This window comes from Castor canadensis, chromosome 7, assembly GCF_047511655.1.
Source record: "Castor canadensis chromosome 7, mCasCan1.hap1v2, whole genome shotgun sequence".
Taxonomy (NCBI): domain Eukaryota; kingdom Metazoa; phylum Chordata; class Mammalia; order Rodentia; family Castoridae; genus Castor; species Castor canadensis.
Window position 1 is genome coordinate 135,959,217 of NC_133392.1, and position 18,724 is coordinate 135,977,940.

At 50.8% G+C, this 18,724-nt stretch overlaps 3 protein-coding genes across 11 annotated transcripts in view; 1 reads left to right on the forward strand and 2 right to left on the reverse strand.

The window, feature by feature from the left end:
• The first annotated feature begins 686 nt into the window (after positions 1-686).
• Eva1b (eva-1 homolog B) lies at positions 687-2,170 on the forward strand. The gene is made up of 3 exons (XM_020169741.2): positions 687-827; positions 1,179-1,276; positions 1,501-2,170. The coding sequence occupies exons 2-3, from the start codon at positions 1,210-1,212 to the stop codon at positions 1,935-1,937; spliced, it is 504 nt and encodes a 167-aa protein (XP_020025330.1). The 5' UTR covers positions 687-827; positions 1,179-1,209; the 3' UTR covers positions 1,938-2,170.
• An 89-nt stretch (positions 2,171-2,259) lies between these two features.
• On the reverse strand, positions 2,260-10,814 carry Sh3d21 (SH3 domain containing 21). 5 transcript variants are annotated; one of them, XR_012449969.1, is made up of 17 exons: positions 9,917-10,814; positions 9,586-9,743; positions 9,440-9,503; positions 9,077-9,195; positions 8,763-8,853; positions 8,540-8,595; positions 8,399-8,444; positions 8,199-8,299; positions 7,997-8,083; positions 7,770-7,812; positions 4,671-4,764; positions 4,526-4,578; positions 4,310-4,404; positions 3,288-4,189; positions 3,138-3,201; positions 2,936-3,065; positions 2,260-2,603 (listed from the first exon to the last, which is right to left on the reverse strand). XR_012449969.1 is itself a non-coding variant. In XM_074080565.1 (17 exons), exons 1-17 carry the CDS (start codon positions 10,023-10,025, stop codon positions 2,988-2,990), a joined length of 2,007 nt encoding a protein of 668 aa, XP_073936666.1. In that variant the 5' UTR covers positions 10,026-10,814; the 3' UTR covers positions 2,883-2,987. The 5 variants fall into 5 exon arrangements, 4 of the variants coding, with proteins under 4 accessions (XP_073936666.1, XP_073936665.1, XP_073936664.1 ...); XM_074080565.1 differs by lacking the exon at positions 2,260-2,603 and having other exon boundaries at positions 2,883-3,065; positions 3,288-3,370; positions 3,524-4,189; XM_074080564.1 differs by lacking the exon at positions 2,260-2,603 and having other exon boundaries at positions 2,883-3,065; positions 9,667-9,743.
• Positions 10,815-10,928: 114 nt separating this feature from the next.
• Positions 10,929-18,724, reverse strand: part of Thrap3 (thyroid hormone receptor associated protein 3) — a 68,798-nt gene continuing 61,002 nt past the window's right edge. For all 5 annotated transcript variants that reach the window (XM_074080558.1, XM_074080559.1, XM_074080562.1 and 2 more), the window contains 4 exons: positions 17,381-17,568; positions 14,676-14,874; positions 14,099-14,242; positions 10,929-12,503 (listed from right to left, as the gene is read on the reverse strand). In XM_074080558.1, coding sequence (XP_073936659.1) covers positions 12,282-12,503; positions 14,099-14,242; positions 14,676-14,874; positions 17,381-17,568 — 753 coding nt within the window. In that variant the 3' untranslated portion in view covers positions 10,929-12,281. The remainder of the gene's footprint in view (positions 12,504-14,098; positions 14,243-14,675; positions 14,875-17,380; positions 17,569-18,724) is intronic.

Genomic DNA, 18,724 nt, shown 5'->3' on the forward strand with positions numbered 1-18,724 from the left:
CCCAGGGCTCTGTGCAGAGGAGCTGCGGTATCCCCTGCTCTCCAGAGGCCTCAGCCAGGGTCTGCAAGCCCTGGCTCACCCGCCCGAGTCCAACAATAATTAACCCTGCGTGACCCAAGCAGAGCTGACCAGCTGGACACACTCAGGCCTGGGCCCCAGGAGGAAGGGCTGACAGACCCTCCCTCGGAGAGTGATTGAGTCTGGGAAGGGCTGGGAGGAGGGGCAGCCTTCCCTGGGGATGGGAGCCTGGGGCTCCTGAGAGGAGGAGCAAGGTACAGGGTAAGTGGTTTTGTGCTGGAACTCTAGGGCCAAAGAGCTGAGTTCAAATTCCGACTGGCAAAGTTACTCAATCTCTCAGTTTATCCAATAACTCAGTTTACTTCATCTGTGAAGTGGGGATAATGATAGCCACGTTCTAGTTTTAGGACTCAAGGACATGTACAGGGGTGAGCCCATCGCGAGGCACCTCGGCAGAAGGGAGCGTTAATAACTAATAGCAATATTGTCGTTAGTAGTAGTAGCCTGGGGGCGGCCCCTGCAAGAGGCCTCCCCAGCGGCTTCCTGTGGGGGAGCCACGGCCGCTCCCTCCTCTCCCCTTCCTCTGCCGCTCTTCCTCCCGCCTCCCCCAGCCCCCGCCCCGCCCCTCCTCTTTCCTCCGAGGAAACTTTCCGCCGGCTGGTCCACCCGCCCGAGTCGGGCCGCGCCGCTGCCGCTAGGACCGAGCAGGGCGGACTGGACCGGACGGGGCGGAAGCGGCCGGACCCCGGGTGTATGCGGCCGCCCGGACGGACACCGGGCCCGCGCAGCCGGGAAGCGGGGTGCTGACGGTGAGTGAGCCGGGTCTCCGGGCCCCGCGGGCGGGCGGGTGGGATGGAGCACGGAGGTGGCCTCTGTCCTCCATCGCGCTCGCTCCGGGACGCCGAGATCCGGCCTGCTTTTGGGACCCCCACAAGGGGGCGGAGCCTTCTGCGGCCAGCTTCGCAGCTCCCGGGGATGGAGGGTCGTCGGGCGCCCAGAGGAAGGATTTCCCCGAACAGGGCCCGGATCTGCAACTTAGTTCAGGAACCGCTCTCTCCAGGGTGGAGCCTGGGGCCGCTCCTCCATGGAGAGGGCCTGCCTGAGCGAATTGGGGCCAGCTCTGGGCTGGGGAGAACGATCTGACCTTGCTGATCTTGTAGGCGGACAGGGGAGCTGCCCCCACCGAGCAGCATGGATGCCCCGCGTAGGGACATGGAACTGCTCAGCAACAGCCTGGCGGCCTACGCACACATCCGCGGTGAGGGCGGGTGGCGGAAGCCTTGGGGGCATGGACCCTCCCCTCCCACCACCCTTTCGCTCCCCACTCCGAGCCTCTGCCATTATAACTCTCTCCTGGCCAGTCACCTCTTCCCGCCCCCCCCACCCTCACTGTCCTATTGCCTGATGTCTGATCCCCACTGCCCTTGCCTCCAACGTCGTCTTTTGGAGATGGGATGACAAACCTATTCCCTCTGCCCCCAGCTAATCCCGAGAGCTTTGGCCTCTACTTCGTGCTGGGCGTCTGCTTCGGCCTACTGCTGACCTTGTGTCTACTGGTCATCAGCATCTCCTGCGCCCCCCGCCCGCGGCCCCGGGGCCCTGTCCTGCGCCGGGACCCACGCAGCAGCACCCTGGGGCCCGAAGACGATGATGACGATGACGAAGACGAAGACACGGTGACACGGCTGGGCCCCGACGACACACTGCCCGGCGCCGAGCTGTCCACGGAGCCCGATGGGCCCCTCAGCGTCAATGTCTTCACGTCCGCGGAGGAACTGGAGCGTGCCCAGCGGCTGGAGGAGCGGGAGCGGATCCTTAGGGAGATTTGGCGCACTGGGCAGCCGGACCTGCTGGGCACTGGCACGCTGGGGCCCAGCCCCACCGGCACAGGCACACTGGGCCGCATGCACTATTACTGACGCCCAGCTCTGCTGCAAAGGGGCTCTTGGGTACTGGACATGCAACTGAGCCCAGAGCTGCCCCAGAACCTTCGGATGCTCTCCACCCCCAATTTCCCCTGGTGCTATATTGGGCATGGACTGTCACCTTCTGAAAGGCACCCTTCCCAGGTGGGACTGGGAGGATGCAAGGTCCCCACCTTCTCTCCCTTGGGAACCATGAAGTGACCAATGAAAGCTGCATTCTCAGTTCACTCAGTGTCTGCCTCTGTTGCCCCTGCTCTCCGTGGTCCCCAGGCTGCTTCCATGCAGTGGGCCCCAGGGCTGACTCTTACTCAGTACCAGTTCCAGGTTGCAACTCCTCTCTGCTCACAGGACACACACGCTTGTGCTTGCTTCAGAGGCCCACACCACACTTAACCCCTGGCCAGTCTCGCACACAGGACAAACATCACACGTATTTTTCACAAATGCATTTCTTACTGGCAAACGCCTAATCCCAGTACCTGTCCTCACTGTGCGCTGGACTCGGCACCATTGCAATCACACACAAGGGGCCTGGGGACCTGACCTTGACACTAAGGTGCTATTAGCCCCTGTGTAACTGCCGAGCGGTGTAGTTCACCTCTGGGCTCAGGTGTGTTCAGACCATTGGACGGGAGTCCTTGAAGGCAGCAGTGAGGCTACCTGGGAGGGGTGGGACACAGAGAAGGCCCGTCTGGCCCCTGCCCTGCACACAGCTGGAATCCGGAATCGGCTAGCCTGGGCCCCTCCTGCTCACTGTGTCCAGCGTCTGAAGGAGACACCCTCCACCCCGCCCCCCACCATCCGGTGGATATAAATAGCAGTGCGCAGGCCTTGGGAACCGTAATGGGAGCCACATGTTGGCCAGATGTGACCGGGAGAGACCGCCAGGAATGCGGAGGGCGCGCGCCAGGCCCCACCCCGCACGGACCAGGCCGTTGGGAGTGTCCAGGCAGTTTACTTTCTTGCATTTCCCAAAGCTGTTGTGCACTGACCAGGGTGGCCCGAGCCAGACGTCCTGGGACCAAGGTTCCGCCCAGCCCGCCCTCACTGCGTCTGCGTCTGCGTCTGCGCATGTTTGGAACCCAGCGACGGCGACTTCTGGTTCCTCTGCATCATCAGAGCCTATTCGGGAAGAAGGTGTCAGGGCCGGGCCCCCAGCCACTGCCCTCCCACCTGGGTCCGCACCCTACCCACCTCCAGCGACTGGCGCTTCTCCCTCTCCCTCTTCAGCTCCTCCCAGATGTCACTCATCTTCTGCCTGCAGACAGGAATCCAAGGTGATGGCGGGTGGGAGAAGGGAAGGGGGGAGACACCCTTCCTTCCACCCCATGCCCTGCCACTTACTTCAGCTGCAGCTCCAACAGCTCTAGCTCGCTCCTTAGAGACGCCACCTCTTCCTTCAGTTGCATTACGTCCACTCCGTCATTCTGGCTTTCCAAGATTTGCCGGGCCAGGGAATGAAGAGTGGGAGTCTCTTGGGGGTCTGAAGTTGGTTCCATAGAGTGTGGGGTTTGGGGAGTGAGGGCTTCCGCTTTCAGGGGCACCTGCTCTTTGGCAGCTACCTCCTTTTCTAGGAATACCTGCTTTTTGGAAGCCACCTCTTTGGAGGGCAGTTGTTCTTTGGGATGTGCCTCATCTTTTGGGGTGGTCTCATCTTTCACATGTGCCTCCTCCAGGAAGGTGGTGGTGTCTGTCTGGGATCTGGCCTTCTCCAGGGCAGGCAAGGACCTCAGCTCTGCCTTCGACTCAGACTCAAGTGGGGAGCTGTCCCCCTGTTTGCTTGTGAATATGCAGCACTCTGAGGAGTTAGGCACCAGTGAGGGCTCCTCCAGTATGGCTACCTTCTCTTGGGACTTGGCCCTTTGCAGGGTTTCATCCAGAGAGAATTGCTGGCATTGAGTGTTGTCTCTGGGGGAGATGTCTTCAGAAAGAACCTGCTCTGGGGCCAAGACCTTTTCTAGGGTGGGGGCTTTATCTCCTGAAGGGACCAACTTTGGGTCAAGGGCTTCAACCTTAGGTGGTGTTGCTAGGGTGGGGGCCTCATCCACAGAAAAGACCCTCTCTGAAGTTGAGGCCTTGTCCAGAGCTGGAGTCTTCTCTGGGTTGGAAACTTTGTCAGGAGGTGGGATCTTCTCTGGGCTGGGGGCCTTATCTGGAAGTGGAGTCTTCACTGAGGTGGCAGTCTTTTCCACAGTAGAGGCTTTATTTGTAGAAAGAGCCTTTGCGAGGCTGCTCTGCTCCTTCTCCTGTGGTGATGGGGGCAAGGCCTCAATTGAAGGCTCGATACCTTGAAGAGTGGGTCCCTTCTGGTTCCCCTTGCACACCACACCTCTGGGAACCAGCCTCTGCCCAGAATGCCCTCTCACCTGACTGGATGCAGAGCGTTGCCAGGGAGCCTGGGCTCTGGATCGCTTTCTGCCAGGTTGTCCCAGACCCCCACTGAGGAAGCTGCCATTGGTGCCTATGAGAGTGGAACCTCAGGCTCCCAAGTTCACTATGAGCCCTGTCTCTCCCCTCTGTCCCACAGCACACCATCCTATCTGTCCCCCATCCCCCTCCCACTGAAGCAAGGAAGCCCTTACCTGAGTCTCGAGAGGGGCGCTTTGGACCATCCCCGTTGGGTGTCCGAGGTACCCTAGAACATTTCCCCATCAACCCTGGGAGGGGCAAGGAGCGGCATTTCCTCCGTGCTCTCCTTCTACCCCCAGCCTCCTCTCTGCTCCTTACTTGGCTTTGTTGGGCCCAGAGGCAGCTGTCACCAGCTTCTTGACAGTGGGGAGGGATGTTTTGGGCACCGTTTTTTTGTGTTCCTTAATGGGAGCTGGGAGGACAAAGAGGAGTGAAACATTTGCTCATTTACTCATCCATCCACCTCAATCACTGGCCCTGTCTTGTGCTGGGCACAGGAACTACGGGCAGGAGAGGAGTCCCATCTGACCTTGGGAAGCTGCCCACTCTTGTGCCACCTGGGCTAGGGACTGTGGGAGTTCAGATAGCTAACAGGAAGGACTATATGCAAGAGACAGTTCCAGATCCTGCCAGGTTTTTATCTGCTCTTCTAAGACCTATCCCGGCTTGGTGCCCATGGCTGCTTCCCTAGTTCAGACCTCATTTCTCCCGGACCATAAAAACAGCCTTCCCCATCCCATTCCCCTTGAACTTCTCTGTTTTCTCTCATTTACACCCTAAGAGATCTCACCCATTCTGTGGGTTTACCATTAAGCCAATGACTCCCAAACTTCCATCTCTAGCTCCTGCCTCCTCCATGAACTCTGTACTATGTCCCATTGTCCTCTTATTAGTTTCACTTGGCAAGCCACCAGCATCACACACTTGGCATCCAAAACCAAGCTCTTGCTTCCCACTTCCTGCCCCCCTTGAACCTGCCCTTTTGCAGGGTTCCTGGCTCATCCCTTCACTCCAATGAGAAAATGAGGTGTCATCCTTTTTTTTACCCTTCATGTAGTACTGGGGATTGAACCCAAGGCCTCACGCATACTAGGCAAACATTCTACCACTTGAATGGTTTCATTTCCTCTTTGAGACAGTCTCACTACCTTTGTGCCCAAGCTGGCCTTGAATTTGAGATCCTCCTATCTCTACATCCTAAGTGGCTAGAATTACAAGCGTGTACCACCATGACCTGCTAAGGAGTTATCCTTGACTTTACTTATTTCCTTATGCTGCACATCCAAACACTCAACAAATCCTGTCCACTCTGCCATCAAAGCACATCCTGAATTCAATCACTTGTCACTTCCTCCCCCACTAAGTGCTCTGGATCAATCACCCATACTGTACCCTCACTGCTGTGTCTGCCTCCATCCTGGCTTTGGGTACCACCCTGCCCATGGTATGTTCTTCCCACAATAGCTGGAGTGGGCTTATGTTCATTGGGGAAGAGGAAGTAAACAGAAGAAGTAAAATATTTACGTTAAAGACTTTCTAAGTGTCACTGAAAAATATGCAAGGGATTATACAATTTTTTTTTTTTTTTTGAGCCAGGTCTCACTGTGTTGCCCAAACTGCTCTCAAACTCCTGGACTCAGGCAAGCTCCTCCTTCCTTAGCCTCCCAAGTATCTGGGGATTGGAGACATGTACCATTGTGGCCAGCTACAGTATATAACTTTAAATGGGGTGGTCAGAGAAGGCTACACTGAGGTGATATTTAAATGAACGTATGTCACCCACAGTGACATTCATATCTGTAGACACACAAACAACCACTCTGGCATTACACAAATGCTGACATTTACTCATATACACAAGTACACACAGATATGTACACAAGTCCACTGACAGTATATCATAGTAGGGCAGGGATGCTACATTCAGATGCCAAGCTTTGAACTCCAGCTCCACTCCATGCTATTTTAAGAAAACGTCAACAAATAACCTCTCTCTGTGTCTCACTCTCCTCATTTATGAGATATGGACAATGGCACCCATCTGTTATGATTCTGGAGGGACTTAACACATGTGAGGCACTTAGCGACGGCTTGGCAGGTGGTCAAGTTCAGTATATGTTAACCTTGACTTCTGCTTCTTGTTGCCTGGTTGATCAGGTACTCTGTAGGCCCTCCCACTAGAGAGCAATTATATGCTGCTTAGGACACAATTTTCCTACACTGTTGGACTTAAAAGAGGGTAGAAAGCCAGACACCAGTGGCTCATGCCTGTAATCCTAGCTACTTTGGAGACAGAGATCAGGAAGATGGCGGTTCAAAGCCAACCCCAGGCAAATAGTTTGTGAGACCCTATCTTGAAAATATCCAACACAAAAAGGGCTGGTGGAATAGCTCAAGTGATAGAGTGTCTGCCTAGCAAGCATGAGGTCTGGAGTTCAAATCCCAATACCACCAAAAGAAAAAAAAAGGGTAGGAGAAGTATGTACAAAAAAAGAGGGAAACTGAGGCCAGAAAGGTGGCATACGGGTAGCTTTGCTCTAAGATTCCCGAGTCTGGGGCCTGTGATACGGAACAGGGGTCCCAGGCTCTGCTTGCTCAGTTCACCACAGACATGAAGCTCAGTTACCATGTAGCAATACCACCCTTGTCCACCTTTCTTCAGGAGGGCTGACATGGCCTCTGGGGTTGGTTCCTCTGGCTACTGACAAAAGTAGAAGCAAAGGGCAGGGAGCGTGGCTCAAGTGGTACAGCCCCTGCCTGGCAAGCACAAAACCTGAGTTCAAACCCCAGCACTGCCAAATAAAATATATAAAGAACTTCTGTAAGCCAATAGCAAAAAGATAAATAACCCAATGAAAAAAATGGACAAAGGATGTAAACAGATTATTTCTCTAGAAGATGTCCAAAGAGCCAATAAACACAAGATGCGCAATATCATTGGCCTTCAGGGAAAGGGAAATCAGAAACACATTGAGAAACCTGCGTATCCACTAGGATAGTTCTATAAAAGACATTAACGAGTGCTTTGTGTGTGAATGTGGAGGAATTAGAACCCTCATCCACTGCTGATGGGAATATAAAATGGTGCAGCCAGTTTGGGAAAGAGTCCAGTGGTTCCTCAAACAAAGAACTATCATATGACCTAGCAATTCCATTCCCAGGTAGACAGCCAAGAGAAAAGGAAACATGTCCACACAGAAACTTGACACGAATGCCCACATGAATATTCCCTGGCATACCTGTAAGACATATGAACACATGTCTCATGGATTCAGATACCTAGGTCTATCCATAAAGAATGTGATAGCTATGTGGGGAATCCTATGGATACTGGAGCATTGTGGAACAGCAGGTGTTTCTGGATTTTGATGGGTCTCCCACAGAGCTCTTCCCAACCCCAGGCTCTCCAGCACCCACCTGATTCCCGAGATATCATTTTCCGTGGGACCAGCTTCTTGATCTAGACAGAAAAGTGGTGTCAGAATTCAGAGGAGTTCCCACATATCGAGGTCCACCCTCACTTGGGGGTGTCCCTCAAGCTGGTCTACAGAGTACCATTGCTCCTAGCTGCTTATAGGGAGCCTGGCCCATGCCCCTCTATGTTTATGAGTGCTATGAACCTGAATATTCAGTTCTATACTCACTGGAGGTGGTGGCAGCACAAAGTTGTCTGGAAAAACTCCTCTTCTGCCTTGACACTCTCCTTCCCACCAGCCCTTGTCCTCTGTGGTCTGAGAGAGAAACATGCCGGTGGGGAGTTAAGCCAATCCTACCTGAAGCTTTTCTCCCCTGGGTCCATCTCTTCTGTACCCCGTTTCCCTGGCCTCTCCCAGCAGTCCCTCACACCTTCCTCAGAATTTTCACCACATCTCCTCTCCGCAGCGCCAACTCATCTGGGGCCTCAGGTTGGTAGTCAAACAGGACCCTGCAGGTCTCAGGGCAGGAGACTGAGAGAAAGGTCAGTCCACTGCAGCCAACCACCCCCCTCCATCAGCTTAGCTGGTTCCCCCTCCCCAGAGTCAGAGTGACTTCAGAGTGGTACTCACCTGTCGTCAGGTAGTCTGGAGGTCTGTCATAAGTCAGGCTGCTCAGCTAGTGGGGGTGGGGCAAGGAAGAACAAGATGAGCCCCCCCGCCCCCCCCACACCAAGAACTCACCACCTCTGTGCTCACTCTGACTCGATTTACCTTAGGATGCTGCTGGGGACCAGGGCTGGTTGAAGGCATGTTTGGGTTACCAAGGCCTGGTGGGGGACAGTGAGGTTAGGAGGGTGCTAATTCAGTTAGGTCATGGGAGGGGCAAAGAGGTCAGAGGGTCAGGATGTGTGGATCACAGGCTTATGCCACTGGGAAGGTCATGGGAGACTGCAGAGTCTGGTCTCAGGAGGGGGTCACAAGGTCGAGGTCTCACTTGGGGGCCCACTGTCCAGCAACTCCACAAAGTTGGATGGGAAGGCTCCCAGCTGCCCGTTCTTCTTCCCCAGCCACCAGCCGTCCTCAATCTGGGGAGGGGGGAGTACGCAGGGGCATCTGGCTCTGCCCCAAGGTTCTCTAGAAATCTTGTACCCTCGGCTCTGCCCAAAACTCCCTCCTCTCCCACTTCCACTTCCCCTTCTCTGCGCCCCTCATCATTCCCAGAGCCCCCACCCTCACTTCACTCAACTCTCCTCTCTATTGAGCACCCGTATCATCTCCCCAAACCCTCTCATCACCTCACCCTCTCACCTCCTTTATCACTTCCACAATCTCCCCAGCTTGCAGCTTCAGCTCGTCCGCCTGCTCCGGATTGTAGTTGAAGTTCACTTTGCACCATCTTTGGGGACCCGGAGATTTGGCGGGGTGACCTGGGTCGGAGAAGAATGAAGCCGCTTAAGCCCGGCACCGGAGTCCAAGGAGCTGGGGGAAGAGGCAGGCCTTGAACCAGCCCTTTAGTACATCTAGGCCACGCCCCCGGGCGGAGCATTGTACTCAGAACCAATCACAGCGCAAAGCGGCCTTACGGCCCCTCCCAGAGCCGCGCCCATTGCTGCGCAGCGCGGGCTGCGCGCACCCGCCGCTGTCCCATCGCCGGCGGCTGGCCGGGTTTACCTCGGCGGCGCGCATAGCGCGGTCTCCGCGGCTCCTCGGTGGCCCGCAGGGCCTCTGGAATCACCTGGGAGAAAGCGCATGGGGCGAGGCTCTCAGCTTCCCCACGGCGCACGCCGACACTCCCAGGCCGTTCCCGCTAACCTCACCTGCACCATGCGCTTGGGGAAGAGGCCACAGCTGCCCCTCAGCTCTCCCCGCAGCCAGCCGCGTGCGGGCCCCTTGCGCACCTGCCGGACCACGTCTCCAGGCGCCAGACTCAGCTCGTCCTCCTTCTGCGCTTGATATCCGTCCAGGACCAGGACCTCTGCGGGCGAGGGCGCGGCTCAGAAAGGCCCAGCCGGAGCTGGAGACTGGCCTTGGCGGTACGTCCCCAGATGGACCCCAGACTCCACATACAGGACAGCGGGAGAGTGGGGTGTGATGATTTTAACCGCTCCACGCGGTTACACAGAACCACCCTAAACCCTGGGCACATACCCATGGCTTCCGAGGCGTCCTCCAGAGCCTGGCCGGTCCGACTGGTGGCCCCGGACCGGGCACGGGTTGGGTGGGACTGTGGAGCCAAGGAGGCGGAGACACGAGCCATAGGTCAGGCTCCAGGTGCTGGGAGTGGGCGTGGGAGAGGGGGTGGCCCGGACCAACAGGTTCAGCTCCAGTCCTGCGTCCAGGACTCCAGGGTCTCTGCCAGTGCTGGGGTCACAGCTCCCTCACTGGCTTTTTCCCACCCACCTAGATTCTAGTCTAGCTGCCCCTCCCTTCTCCCAGCCTTGGCCAAGAGGCTCCTATCCCCATTTACACTAGCAAGTTTCTAGCTGCAGGGAAAGGTGGAGAGAGGTACATACCAGGGTGGGGTGCCCCAAGCCCGCTCTAAGCGGGCCCTGGATGGAGGTGGCTAGTTCCCAAAAGCCACTGCTGGTACACTTCAAACCTTGTGGCAAATTTACCTATCTTCACCCTCCCTTCCATAGAGGAAGGAAAAACTTTTGTCTTAGAGGCCCCTAGTTGGGTTTCAGAAACTACTATAGATCCTCCTTGGGGGGAAGGATGAAGGAACTTTATGAACTTACAGTCAAGCAAGCCCAGAGATGGGAAGTGTGTGAAGATCTGGGCCCACCTATCAACCAGCCCCAATTGGGCTAGGTTCAGTTTCAGGTAATTTTCCTGAAAGGGCTGTTAACCACAGCCCTTGACCCCTGCCCCACCACGGAGGAAGCCAAAGTCCTTACTCATGACACTGTAATGAAAAAAAATGTGGTTCTCAGGGGTGTCCAAAGCACAGGATGCAGCAAAGACAAGTGGGGCAGAGATGGCTGAAGTTCCTCTCAGGGAACACCAGATTGGGGAACAAAAGGACCCATCTGAGCAGCCCTCTGGGCACAGCCCTTAAGGTCCTTTTACCTTTCAAGTGTCCTGAAACTGCTGTGGGAGATGAGGTACCTAACCCCAAAGACACCCACCCACCCACCAGGGAACAATGAACACAGTCCAGTTACATCTGCCACTTCATTTATTGTTTTTATTTGCAGGAGGAGTTGAAACAAATTTTAAGGGTGTTTTTCTTTTTCCCCTGAACATGAATTGTTCAAGTAAAACCAACTTAACTATAGAAATGTAGCAAAGTAAGGGGAAAGCACAATAACCCAAGAGTAAAGGTTGGGGGGAAGAGGAGGGTGCAGTCCGCATATAACATATGCACAAATGCCATATGGTTCACCTGCTCAGGACCGCCTCCCCAGAAGGCAAGCACAAAGACCCATTTTAAGAGGATGTTTTCCCCCCAAACATCTGAGAATGTTTCAATTTAAAGCTTAAGGTTAAAAAGAGAAAACAAAAAAAAAAACACACACACAACCCCACAAACCACCCAGCCATAACCACCTTCCTTAATCGATCATAGGAGTTTCTTTTCATTTTATAAAAAGATTAATAAAAAATATTGAAAAAATTATTTTCTCATCTTATATTTGTAAAGATAATAGAATTCAGAAGTTTCTTAGAAAACAGACCAGAAACTGCCCTCCAGTTTCCACCCCTGTTGCTGAGAATCAGCAGGACTAGAAAGTTTGGGATACTGGAGCTGCTGGTGGAGAATGGGAAACCCAGCCCAGAAGAAATCAGAAAATACAGGAGCAGGGGTGCGTGGGAGTGGTTAGGAGCAACTCCAATTGATACATGGCCGTGCAGAAAGGGGAACACAAGGTGGTCAGAAAGGCCTTAAACTCCTCCTCGACATACAAAACTGGTTTTTACAAAGGTCCAAGCAGTTTGGTCCCAAACTGAGGTGAACACTTCAATGTTTATTCACATGCTTTTCTCGTAAGAATCAAAGTTGCCCAAATTAAATCTTTCTGCTAATACTACATATCCCTAACAGGAAAAAAAAGGAAAAAACAAAACAATAACCAAAAAAAAAAAAAAAAAAAAACCCCAAAAAACCAAGGGCTTTTAAAATCAGGACAGGGGAGAAGAGACTGAAAATCATCAAATTAGTCCTCTTAGCTCCAAATGAAATTAAACAAAACTGTTGGTTTTTAATAGAGAACACACCAAAATCCAAGCATCAGCATTGCTCTCCCTCCCTTACCCCAGCCCCCACACCAATAACAAATGAGAAACAGCTAGAGCCCAATGTGTGGTATTCTGGTCCAGAGCTGGGCCTGACCCCAGGCTCTGCATGGGCCTCCTCTGTCCAGTGGGATGCAGAGCCAGGGTTGTTTTCCGCTGAAGTAGGATTCTGCATGGCTGGTCGGGGGTGGGGTAGGATTTTCAGAATCTTCTCAGGCTCCTCACCAGCCTCTCCCAGCACCTCTCTCCCCTGGGCAAGGGCTCCCAAGAGATGCTCCTACTCAGTTGCAGGCTGTAAACTGTCCTTCTCTTCTCGGTTCTCTGTCCCACTCTCATCGTCTTCAATCTCTCCTTCCTCCCCACTGAACTTGTCATGGGCCCATTTGGGGCTGGTACTGGATTTCCGGAACATGAACCGGCCCCGCCCCCGAGGGAAGGCTCCTCGGCCACGGCCACGGCTCACCCACTTGTCACTGCCTTCACCTTCTCGGTCATCATGCTGAAAGGAAATTGCCATCAGCACCAGAACTCTCTTCTCTACACCCACTCAAATGTGTCTTTCCCTGCAAGAACCCGGTACCTAAACAGTCTTTTCCTCCTTTTTTGCCTCTCTCCTATCACCCACTCCAAAACTGCCACTGGCCCAGATCCAAGACATTATCAGTGGGGTGCTCTATACATTCTCTCCCAAGAAGGCACTGTAACACTGACAATAAAAAAACCTTCACTCAGCAAGAAAACACTCAGGAATTATCTCATTTAATCCTTTTATCTACCCTACCATTATCACCTCCCCACTATGTAAATGAAGAAACAAGAGGTAGAACCTTAAGTAATTCCCTATTATTTAGTACATCATCTCTCAAAGGATGAATGTGAGAAAGCCAATCACACCTAAATATCAAACTACATCTGAACTGGGTTAGTTGTTAGTTAAGAAAAGGAGAAGACTCAGCTAGGGTTCTAGCACTTTACAACCCTTTCCACCCCCAGTCTCCCATGTCTCCTCTCCCTTCTGGGGATTTGAACTTCTGGCATTCCAAGTTCTGTCACTTGAGCCACACCCCCATCCCCTAGCCTCCCATCTTTAGTTGTACGCATGAAGGCACTGTGCCAGAGCAGGGCAAACTCTTAACCTGTATCTCAATCCCTGCTCTGATATAGAAAGAGGGATCCAATGAAAGAATGAATGACAAAGCATTTGAAAGCCAGAAGTCTTTACTTCATCTGCCTGTCCCATTGCTTCTTAAACCATCTTACCCACGTAAGCTAGGGTCTTAGGCTTCTGGAGGCACTCTTAGCTGAGTGCCAGCTGGGTCTGTCCAAAGCTATGTGTGCAACCACACTAAAAAACCAGGCTGGCAATGCTTCTTCAGGTGGCAAACAGAAGCAAGGGAGGGGCTTTGTGTAATCTTTAATCTTTCCCTCCTCAGTTCGATCCAACTATAGTACCTATCCTGGGCCCAGCCAACTAGGCGTCCCTATAGATAAATGGCTCTCCAGAAGCCTCAAAGCAACTTCCAGCACAACTAGTAAGAGGAGCCATGCAGTCATCCACCCAAAAACCTATTTCAAAGCTGTGCAACTGACAATGCAAACCCATGCCAGCCATTCTGGTGGGTGATGGAGACTCAGCTGCACGTTTACCTTGGCAACAGCACTCAGCCACACCTGCTTAACTCAGAAAGGCCCCTACTTGAGAGAGACCCAGAAGAGCATGGGAATGACTCAAAGCGTAAATGTGAGAAGCCCCAGTGACATATCATTCTTGAGACAGACTCTCCTAAAGAGGTCTGGAGCTTGTTTTTTCTGTTAATCTCGCAATAGGGAGTGACAGAGGCTGGAGTTGAGTGAGTAGTACAAGTTCATAGACTAAAATGGCAAGAGGAAATTTCTTTGTCCTGGAATCCATAAACATCTTAGATGACAAATCCTACCAGAGCCAAGAATGACTTATCTCTCTAGAGAACAGCACTATATTGCCTAACATCTCTAGTGCAATATGCCTGCACACAAATTTAATCACAATTTGGAATCAGCTACTATGTGTGCCAAGGGCCTTCTGGCCCTTTCTGGTTAGCTCCAGACACGTACCAAGTAGTACTTCTTGCTTTTGGGTGTGTACTCTGGATCCCATTCCTCTTCCCGGTTTCTCTTTTGAAAATCATTGTTGCTGTTGTTGTTGTTGTTACCGGAGTAGTTGCCTCTGCCCCAGCCTCTCCCTCTGGCTCGAAATTGCTGTGGTAATAAATGAGGGGGGAACAAAGGTCCATGTCAGGAATAGGAAAAGTTTTCATTCTGCTCAAGTGCTTTCCTGGCACTGAATGGACAGCCGTCAGTCACATGCAGTTCAACGGGTTTCTAGTCATTCCCTTTCTGCTCATCCCAAGTCTACAGCCCAGAGGGTAAACATGGTCTGAGGGTCTCCCCACTAACAGAATTCAAGGTAAGGGAGGAAGATCTGAGATGGGAAGCTGTGAAAGGATTTCTAAGTGGTTATGAATAAAAAAATAACTAAAAATGGAGTCTGAGGAATCATGGATGGAGAAAACTAAATAATCTGGGTCTCCAGAGTAGACTGCTTATTCCAGAGGCAACAAAACCGTATTCTGATTTAACATACTCAGAATTGGTGGGAACAGGGGCTTAGAGAGAGGGGGACGGGTCTTACAAAGGTTCCCCTAGCCCTGCCGCCTCCTCTTTCACTTGGACCCATGAAGTCTTTGGTCCCCAGTCTTGATTTGTCAAAGCCCGTGGTGCTCTCCTCTCTCTCCTCTGGCTCCTCAGGGTACTCTTCTGCTTTATAGGAGTGCGATGACTGGGAAGAGGAGGAGGAGGACCTGGATCGGTCCCGTGCTCTCCGGTGCTTCCTATGATGAGAAGAGGTGGGAAATCAATAGAGCTCTGGTCCTGACAACCTCACAGATGAGAAGCATGCAGCAGTCAGGAGGGTCTGAGATGAAGAAACTACAGACAACAGACTGCAAGAACCAGTTCAACCCCAACATGCTTGCCCCAGCCTATCCAGGAGACCTGGGGGCTCCTCCCCATTCTGGCAGTCACATTTATAACGTTATGTGATGAAGACATTAACACACAGAAGGAACAAAACACAGCAACTGGCCTCTAGGATCTCAAAGTCACACACATGAATCAGAGAGAGAAGGAAAGCAGCACTGTATGAGAGTCACAATGTATTTGGTATTCAATCAGAGGCTCTTTATACCATCATCTGTTAGTGTTATGTCACTTCTAGTTCTCAAAAGGAAACTACCTGTCTCATGGGGTGATTCTAAGGACAAAATAAACTTTGTGTCTCAACACTTTACACTGACATAGTAATCAAGCACTCAAGAAAGGCTGTGTGATTATTCTGTATTTTTCCTCCCCATTTTGTAGACAGGAGACTCAGGATTCGAAGCTAGCTCTGATTATGTAACTTCACATAACCACCTCCCACTGAGCTCACACAAGTTGTGCCACTAAGCTCAGGGTGTGGAGCCGCTTCCTCAAGTCCCTTCCCTTCCCTTCCTGTCATTTGGAGGAAATCACAGACCAGGGCAAATTAGCTTAGTATAATCAATCACTGTCTATATACTAGAAGTCAGTGTCAGCCCTGTCGATCAGGTGGCAGGACAAGAGATTACCAAATGATTCTTTATGGTGGCAGAAGACCAACCTCCTAGGAATAGAGGAAGAACTCAAATGAGAAGTCAGCCAAGTGTCAGTAAACCCTCAAAAGGTCCCAAATTTGTTCTACTACTTCTTATTAGCTATTTGATTTTTTTGTAAACTGTAGGATATAGCAAGACAGGGACATATTATTTTCCCTTTACCCCAAGCTACAAAATAATATGGTTGCAAACTTGTTCAAGGTCACAATGTAAGTCAAATGTAGGCATGTGTTACAGGGGGAGGAATCAGAATTAGTTATCTAGCCCCAACCTTGTAATGTTTAGAGGGTTCTGCTCTCTTTCCACCAGTGGCAGTGCTAAGGACTACTACACTACCACTTATACTCCTTGCTGAAGACTATCAGGTCCTTGATCTACACTAGCCCTGAAAGCTGCTAGGGCTCAGAACACATAAGCAACTCAGGGGAACAAACCTTAAAGTGGAACCAAAGACCATATTTTGATGTCAGCTGTTATTTTAAATCATTCTGAGCTTGGTTTTTGTATCTTTCAAACGGGCAAAACAGTTATCACACCAATTACTTAACTTATCAAAGGGTTGTTACCAAAAAATGAGGAAAAAAAAAAAAAAAGAGAAAAGCAGCTTGCTAATTCAAGGTTAAATAAGCTTAAGTAATCCATGCTACTTGGAATAGGAAGATAGAAATTTGAGGTCAACCTGGGCAAAAAGTTAGTGAGATCCCCATCTCAACCAAAAAGTGGTGCATGGTGGCATGAACCTGTCATTCCCAGCAATGTGGGAAATGTAAATAGGAGGATTACAGTCCAGGCTGGCCCAGGCAAAAAAGTGAGATCCTATTTGAAATATAAAAGCAAAAACGACTGGGGGTGTGGCTCAAGCAGTAGAGTGCCTGTCTAGCAAGCAAAAGACACTTGAGTTCAAACTCCAGTACTGCTAAAAACCACCAACACCAACAAAACCCTAAGCAGAATTTTTTTTTTTTTAATGAAAGGCTGCTGCAACTCTGCTTCTTTTAATGAAAAATGATTGGAAAATCAATAATGTAAATAGTGGGCTGGAGGTATGGCTCAATGGTAGCACACTTGCCTAGCATGTGCAAGGCCCTGGGTTCAACGTCCAGCACCAACAACCCCAACAACTCCACCAAAAAGGAATGTAAACAGAAACATCAGGGCCTTGGCATGAATGTTGCCCTGCAAATGTTCAACAATGTCACCTTTGTTTGAGAACTATTTGGAACACCTCTTTTGGAACTATCTGTGAAACTAGTTTAAAAGGCATTTAAGATCAACAATCTTGTCTTACCTAGCTCCACCCTGATGCTTTGATCAGCATTTTTAATTCACAATGACTTTGAGCCATTTCTAAAACATGACCACCCCATGAAAATGTGCAATAAGAGAGAACATGACTAAAACAATTGCCAAATGAATTCCCCAATGATTCTCCATAACACCCCTGTAAGCAGATTAAGATTAATTTCTCCCACAAAGGCTTCTTTGACAAGGACCACAACTAGATAGAGAAGATCTTTTTTCAAGCTAGGGATCCTCTTTGATGATTACATGGTATGAAAGAAGAAACTACAGAAGTTTCTGGAATTCCTAACCCCGAAGTCCTCTGTCTTAAAAGGCCTGGTGTGTGAAGAACCCCCGAGGGGGTCAGACAAGAGACTTCACTGAGGAGTCTGACTGGGTAACAGACAGGAACTTCACATACTTCTGCTTCTTTGATCCTTTGTGAGTTTTCTCTGTTTTCTCAGTTGATCTTTCCCTTGAGCGACTTGAATCTCGGGAATCCACTGATTCTCTTGATTTACCTCGTTTAAGATCTCTCTCCTTATGTTTTTTACGACGCTCAATATCAAGGCGGAGATCAACAGGATCATCTTTGTATTTCCCTTCAGTCTGCCAAGAGACATCAAAATTAAGGTTTTCGAGATTCAGGACTGCTAACTCAACCACCCTCAAATCAAAGTGAGGCAGCTCACCTGAGCCAATTTAAAAAACAAAAACAAAAACAAATAAAGGTGGCCTTCTGAAAATGCTATATATGGATCTCGCTTTGTTTGCTCTGTGGCCCAGTAACAACTTTGGCTAGTCTACAGGTTGTGGCCGAAATCAAGCTCTGAAAGATGACTGGTTAAAGGCCTAGTCAACACTTAAAGAGTAAAAATGCTCACCTCCCCCTACCTACATTATGTCAGCCAACCAGGGCTTAGTCTCTATGTGGAACTAGCCCACAATACTAAGAACACAGAGAGTCAATGGGAATCTTGAGCATTCTGTCAAAGTTACATCCAGAACTTTCTTTAAAGAGGGAAAAGCAAAACTGTAGTGAAGAATTCATAAAGGGGTGATAGCATATAAATGTTTACTTTATACAACAAAACATAACCACCTTTGGCTAACTTCCTGGAGAGTTTGACCACCAGGGTATGCTACCGATACATGACTACTGCAGCAGCATGCCAGCCAGACCCTCTGGCAATGGCTCTCAATAATTCTCAGGAACTCAGTGAGGGCAAAGATGCAAGGTGGTTTCAGGGACATCACACACCACACCATGGTATGTCTCATGGAAGCAAAATAAATGAGGAAGGAATAAATGGTTTTCTCCGTACTAACATTTTACTAACGCGAACCACTAAACTTTTTGATGAAATAGTATTTCAGTCTAATGAACAGCAGGAGTAATAGGAAGGATGTTTTTATTTTATCACTTTGTTTTTGAGAAAGGCAATGGAGCCTCTGCAACCTCCGGGGGACGGGTGGGGGAGTGAGGTAAGGCAGTCACAGCTCTCTTGGGGAGATGGGTAACACCTTTAAGGAGTTGGCTTTTGGAGGCATGGAGGACAAGACTTTTTCTTTCTTTCTTTTTTTTGTGGTAGTGGGGTTTGATCTCAGGGTCTAGCGCTTGCTATACAGGTGCTCTACCACTTGAGCCACTACACCAGTACAATGGAGAACAAGACTTCTGATGTTTCGCTTAGTGCCAAGCTGACTGGTACATGGAAAAAGAGAGAAAGGGGGTAGAAAAAAAAGAGAGAGCACAAGAGTGCCT

Bases quoted from the DNA above. Each gene is read 5' to 3' on its own strand.
- Eva1b (XM_020169741.2), top strand. From the start codon at position 1,210: ATGGATGCCCCGCGTAGGGACATGGAACTGCTCAGCAACAGCCTGGCG. The intron at 1,277-1,500 runs GTGAGGGCGGGT...CTCTGCCCCCAG, and splicing joins GGCCTACGCACACATCCGCG to CTAATCCCGAGAGCTTTGGC.
- Sh3d21 (XM_074080563.1), bottom strand. From the start codon at position 10,025: ATGGCTCGTGTCTCCGCCTCCTTGGCTCCACAGTCCCACCCAACCCGT. The intron at 9,196-9,439 runs GTAAACCCGGCC...TCTCCGACCCAG, and splicing joins GCGCTATGCGCGCCGCCGAG to GTCACCCCGCCAAATCTCCG. The intron at 3,066-3,137 runs GTGGGTAGGGTG...CTTCCCGAATAG, and splicing joins AGAAGCGCCAGTCGCTGGAG to GCTCTGATGATGCAGAGGAA.